The sequence below is a fragment of the Neolamprologus brichardi genome, chromosome 2 (assembly GCF_056152115.1).
Source record: "Neolamprologus brichardi isolate AB-2024 chromosome 2, ASM5615211v1, whole genome shotgun sequence".
Lineage (NCBI taxonomy): Eukaryota > Metazoa > Chordata > Actinopteri > Cichliformes > Cichlidae > Neolamprologus > Neolamprologus brichardi.
In genome coordinates this window covers 2,664,582-2,671,274 of record NC_142105.1, presented here as the reverse complement: position 1 = coordinate 2,671,274, position 6,693 = coordinate 2,664,582, and the positions used below count along the sequence as shown (strand labels likewise).

Here is a 6,693-nt window from a genome sequence, read left to right as displayed (position 1 = left end):
TTAACTGTGGAATTCCAAGGTAATAATAGCTATTTTATCTGCAATGCCACCTTCTGTCTTCTAACTACACAATTGAATTGGATTTCACTCAATGACCACAAAATTTGCTTTATTTTTCCTCCTTCCTGCAAGGGATCTCAAACACTGGAATAGAGATGGGAGACAAGAGCCACCTCAACAGGACAATGCTCTGCCTCTAAGGGACAAAGGTCACTCTTTCGAGGATACCATTGTTCACATTTTGGACAGAAGATATGTCACAGTCTGGTGAGGGCAGACTGTATGAATTGATGAGAAGGACCCAAAACGCAGACCCCAAGGAACAGGGAACAAAACTTGAATGTTAACAAAAAGCGAGCCGTTTAATGAGGCTGGTAAAAGGTACAAACAAAAGGCAAACTGAAGCAAAATTAACACAAACCTAAATCTAAACAACAATATGACAAAACCTGGACATGAAACCTGGTGCAAAGAACATGGCGTGAACAACAGACGACCTGACAAGGAATGAACAGAAACACACAGACTAAATACACACAAGGGTGATCAGGGAAGTGGAAACACACGGGGAAACAGCTGACACTAGTCTGACATAACGAGACAAAGGAAGCAAAGCTGACTACACTGACATAGGCTGTATCCCAATTCAGCGTCTGCAGCCTTAAAGGCCGCATTTTAAGGCCGATTACGTCACCGCGACGCGACGAAGGCTGCTCGAAATGCGGCCCTCAAATGCGTCCTTCATTTCCCTGAATTTTAAGGACGTGGCGGTGTAGACTTCGTGGCCCAACATATCCTAGAATGCATAGCGCGGCGGTGGGTGTGGATAATTTTGCCGAAAAAAAACAGCGGATGAGGGGCGAAGAGTAAACTTTAAGTAAGTACTGAATATCATGTCACTTATTTATGTGCAAATGTTTAATAACGAAGAACATTAAAACATTACTGTTGGCCACATGTCGGCAAAGTTATGTTACATTAGTGACGTTTGTACTAACTTGGTTTTAAAGCCTTTACTTTAAAATATACGCCGTTCAATAGCTGAGCTTAATCTTACAGAGAATGATCAAAGCTGATGTAGAAACAAACAAACAAATGAACAAAAGATTTTCTCCTTCATTTCTGTCAAACAAAGCTGTATGAAACGTTTCCAGCTGTTAGTATCATGGTTGCTAGGCAACCTGGGCAGCGCAACGGAGGGTAGACCGTCCCATCTCACAAGCCTAGCACTTCTGGCCTTAGCGGTCTTTAAGTACGCGGCCCTTGAGGATCGTTGAGGCTGCGTACTTTAAGGCTGCAGACCCTGAATTGGGATACAGCCATAGGACGCAGACCTTCAAAATAACAGGAAACATGCGACGCACACAAGACAATATAAACTTGACAACATAAGACACGCAGCATGAAACACATGAAGGGCAAAGGGAAACTTAAATACAGCGGTAGAAAACACAAAGGGAAGCTAATAAACAACTTAGCTACCCTAAAGAACTCAAACATATCATCCAAATAAACTAAAACTCAAAACGCTGGAACGTGACAAGATAGATCGTTGACTACTAACAAATTCCTGCAGAATTGCTGCTTTGTGAAGTTTATTTTTTTCATTCGTCATTTCATTTTTTATCATGTGTTTTCTGCAACACGGGTATCTCAACAACTGCTGTGTTGTTTGCTATATAATTTGACCCACGACTTACTCATTATCTCTTTTTGTCAAGAGGCTAAATCCTCTCATGCGTGTAATTGGTTCAGCTTTGCTCTTCAGCTCTTCTTGAATTTTGAGGTAGCATTCTTTCTCCCCAGCGAATGATGAGTCTTAAAACTTTGTTTTCAAATGCAAAACATGATATATATCTATACCTTGCACTACATGCCACAAATAGCAGTGTTAACTGAACTGAGTCCTATTTGAGTGCTCAAGGTTTAAGGACAAGAATAAAACTCAAATAGAGGCAACAGTGTTATTGTTTGGAAAATGGACAGTTGCAACAGAAGATGAAAGAGAGGTGATAGGTTTTGCAAAGCCCAGGATGAGGCAATTGCGACAGGAAATGATCTTTTGAATCTATTGTGTGTTAACCAATCAGATACCGTCTGACCTAAAACAACCATCTTGCCTCCTCCACTCACTGAAATACCAGTGAGGTCTCCAACAGAAGCACTGTCAAGATGATCGTCTTATGGATTACATTGTTTTTAATTCACCAAGGATGTAAGTGCTTTTTTAAATTTGTCTAAAGATGTTCTTAAGAATTTACTTGTCAAACAGATGCATATAAATTGCTGTAAAAATAGTTTTGCACTTATAAGTTACCTTGCATGTAGTGCAAGTTAAACATATATCAAACAAGATTTTATTTTCTGCTTTCTCTTAATTCAGATGCTGTAGTTCCAGTGAAAACTGTTCAGCTCGGTGAACCAGCGACTATAACATGTGCTTTACCCAAAGAGCTCAGCAGTAGAGGAGTCCACTGGTACAAGCAGAGCTTTGGGGGAACTCTGAAGTTAATAGTGACAGTATTCAAATCTACAGAACCTACTTTTGGTCCTGAATTTACTAGTTTGAAATTTGACATAGGTGATGATTCTGCCAGCCTGACCATTTTGAAAGCAGATCAAGACGATGAGGGAATCTATCACTGTGCAAACACAGAAAGGATTGGAGTTGAATGGAGTGGGACGTATTTGTTGGTAAAAGGTAATAAACTGACATGCTTGTAAGTTTGAAATTGTTTTAAAACATGTTTTGAAAAAAAATCTTTTTTTATTACACAGGAAACACTCAGAGGACATTAAACTATACAGTTAGTCAGCTGCTGATAGAATCAAACCCAGTGCGTCCAGGAGACACGATGACTCTTCAGTGTTCAGTCTTCTCTGACTCTGACAACCAGACGTGTCCAGGAGGTCTCAATATTCTCTGGTTCAGAACTGGAGCAAATCAAGCTCATCCCAACATCATCTACACTGACACAAATAGAAGTAATGAATGTGAGAAAAGATCTGCCCATCAGGATAGATGTGTTTTTCAGTTCTCTAAGAACGTCAGCTCCTCTGATGCTGGGACTTACTACTGTGCTGTGGCCACATGTGGAGAGATATTATTTGGAAATGGAACTAAACTGGAACTTGGTATGATTTTCTATTTAAAAACTGGAAGTTCTGTTTACTAAATCAGCATGAGTGATAAAAATGTTTGAGAACTTTTTGTTTGTTTGTTTTTATAGAATCAACCGAGTCAGTATTCATTCAGAGCACGATATTAATAGTTTGTTTGGGAGTTTCTGTGATTGGAAACGCGTTCCTCATCTTCAACCAACAAGTATGTAAATCACATAGAGGTAAGTGTTATAAAAAGTACAATACAATACAATACAATTTTATTTATATAGCACATTTAAAAAACCACAGGTATGCCAAAGTGCTTCACAGAATGAGTTAAGAGCAATAATAAATACAAATATAAAGCACAAAATACAAAATACAAATAAAATATACTAACAGGCGGGTGACATAACTAACCAATAATACACCAGGCATAGTAGGCACTAGTGAAGTCCACACACAATGCTGAAGGTTAAAACATTATAAACATTAACAAAGTGATAAAGATAAGTTCCAGTACACTAAAAATGCGGGCTCTAGGACGCGGGGAAAGCAAGGCTAAACAAATAAGTTTTTAATCGAGATTTAAAAGATTGAATTGAATCAGACGCCCGAATAGCTAGGGGGAGGTTATTCCAGAGGTAGGGTGTGACAGCGGCGAATGCGCGGTCACCTCTGGTCTTGAGCCGAGATCTAGGTCGCACCAGGAGCATTTGGCCTGCTGATCTAAGCGTTCTCCCAGGGGTATAAAAGCTCAGGAGATCCATAAGATAGCTGGGCGCGGTGTTATTTATGATTTTAAAAGTGAGCAATAAGATTTTAAAATCGATACGAAATTTAATAGGGAGCCAGTGGAGGTCGGAAAGAACTGGAGTAAAGTAAAACATTTATACATTTTATATACAATATCACAAGTTCTACAGAAGAACGATGAATAGAATCTGCAGTAATTGAGGTGTTTATAGTGGTTAGTAATTAATCAATCTAATATATTTTATTAGAACAATGTATTTCTATGCATGAGATTTTTAGGTTCTAAGTCAAATGACACAGTTAAGTTCATTTCACTATTTATTTATTTATTATTTTTATTCTTAGGAAATGAAGGTGCTTTATCAGATATACAAACTGAAACCTCGCACCAACGTGTAAGTAATAATAATTATTGGTGTTAAAAGATGTGACAATTGTTTTTCTATCTATCTAACTCTATCTCAACTATATAATTTTGTTTTTATATAACTGTTTTTAACTACGGCACAGACTGAAGAAGCTGATGATGAACTAAACTACGCTGCGCTGAATTTCTCTGAAAGAAAAACAAGAGGAAAAAGGAAGAGAGAGGTTGCTGAACACAGTGTCTACTCTCAAGTTAAACGCTGATGCCAGTAACAATGTCGTGGAGGATTTCTTTTTTTTGTATTGATCACATGTTTTAACCATATAACTTTAGTAATTGTAGACTTACATTTTCACCAGTTGTATGCATGTGCACCACAAGTGGGCCTTATGCTCTATCACACATATACACACACACAGAGTGGAGCCATTGTAAGTTCATGGGAGACATTAAACAGATAGTGAGACTCCTGCTAATCAGGGATGTAAATCTGTAGGTGACGGCTAGGCAACAATTCTTTACCTCTCTCTCTCCCTCTCTCTTTGAAGGGAAGGTATAACCTGTGAGATTGGGCAACATGTAGGAGTTGTGGAGGTATTTGTCTGTTTGTATATAAGATGTAAGGGCGGCAGCCATCGTCAGAGACTGCTTAGGTATTTGACCAGAGTCTCTCCATATTGCAATTAATAAAAATTGTTATTAAACTCACTTTAAATCATGCTCACCGAGGTGTTTGCGGGTTTATTTAAAATTTCCACGACAATCTCCTGAAATTTAAATTGAAACTGATATCTGGTATTGAAATAGATTCTATATTTGTGACCCTTTGGTCATGTTTTTTTTTCTTCATTAAATATTAACTGTTAACAGTTTATTTGCTTCATTACTGACTGGCTCTCAAAGCTAGAAATTTAGTTTTGTCGCATTTCTCGAATCCCTGATTTTAAACTGTATTCAATGATTTTGTAATTAAAAATATATTTTGGAGGTGTCAGTTGTATTTTTTTTCTTTGTAATTAATGCAATACAGTACAAGAAAAATTATTTTATATTTTTGCTTCCAAGATATTTTATTTCTAAAAGGAACAATCCAAAACACACATTTTAGTGCTTATTTTCCTATATTTTCTGTATTTGGACAAATTCTATACAATATTTATTGTTAAATCTCATCTAAATCTTTAAAATAACAATTTAGAAAGCCTTTAATGCAAAAAAAATGTCATTATGTCAGCAATAACTTGCTTATAGAGACATGGTTGTTATTGATTTGAGAAACAATATTACAATGCAGTTTTGTCACATCAGATGCCAGATGAGTGGACTCAAAAGGTGGATTTCACTAAACAAGTTTGAAGAGTTTATTTAATAGAAGAATACACATTTTTCCCAACTCTTACATTTATTTAAATTTACTTGAGTAGGGTTATGCAGTCACGTTCTATAGGATCTTGCTAATTACTTCCTAATTTTATTCAGGTGTGTTGCAGCAGAGACGCATGTAAAAGAGTCAGGATACCTGGAGTTTGACACCCCTGCCATCAGGGCTGGACTGGGACAAAAAATCGGCCCGAGCATTTTGACTAGAGACCGGCCCACCAAAACTGTGACGTCATTCAGGGGTAAAACCACAAAGGATTCTGGGAACTTGTGGCAAGCGGTACTAGCGCATGCAGGCTTTCAATTGAACTCAGTTACACAGCGATAAAAAGAAACACAAAAAATGGCAACAAACTGTTGTATTATTAACTGCAATAGCCGGTGTTGTGCCAAAAAGTGATTGTCTGCCAAAAACTGATTTCCGGTATTTGCCAAAAACTGATTGCTCGTATTTAAATTGCTATAAGTAACTTGTTGGGCTATAATATGTGAAACATATGTCAAATGCATCCCTCATGGATGACATAAAGTCATATTGAGCTGCAAACAACATTAGTGTAACAAGGTAGAAGCCGCAATCAGTCTTTGGCAGTGACTTTATGTAACCTTTATTTATGTCGTTAAAAAAAAGTCTAATTAACATTAAAAATGTATTTTGTAAGAAGTAGTTGGACAGCAGAAATGGCTCAAATATTACAATAGTTCTGTAAAAATATTTAAAGTGGGGATAAAGGACCGGATTGGTTATAATGTAAGTACAATAACACAGAGTTGTAAAGATACTTGAAGAAACAGATAATTTTTAAATTCCATATATAGCCCCTTTGTAAACGCTGTTCACCGAAGTCTATTTACCAACATAGATATTACACATAAAAAATACACGCAAACATTGGAAATCAGTTTTTGGCACAACACCTGTTGCATGACAGCCACGGGAAGCCGACGGGTAAAGAGATCGGTTGTTATCGGATTACGTCGTGGAAATTGTTTAAGCCATGTTTCCGAAGTAACAAAGAGCGGATGGATGGCCTATAAGATTGCTAAACAAGGGGGAGTGTGCATCCGACCTCCTCGGCTGTAAT

At 37.5% G+C, this 6,693-nt stretch overlaps 1 protein-coding gene across 2 annotated transcripts; it reads left to right on the top strand.

Moving 5' to 3' along the window:
- The first annotated feature begins 2,172 nt into the window (after nt 1-2,172).
- LOC118455842 (uncharacterized) lies at nt 2,173-4,491 on the top strand. Of its 2 annotated transcripts, none has more exons than XM_087852220.1 (6): nt 2,173-2,215; nt 2,384-2,701; nt 2,779-3,135; nt 3,231-3,344; nt 4,207-4,256; nt 4,372-4,491. In XM_087852220.1, exons 1-6 carry the CDS (start codon nt 2,173-2,175, stop codon nt 4,489-4,491), a joined length of 1,002 nt encoding a protein of 333 aa, XP_087708346.1. The 2 variants fall into 2 exon arrangements, with proteins under 2 accessions (XP_087708346.1, XP_087708356.1); XM_087852230.1 differs by having other exon boundaries at nt 4,207-4,260; nt 4,379-4,491.
- Nucleotides 4,492-6,693: the final 2,202 nt, after the last annotated feature.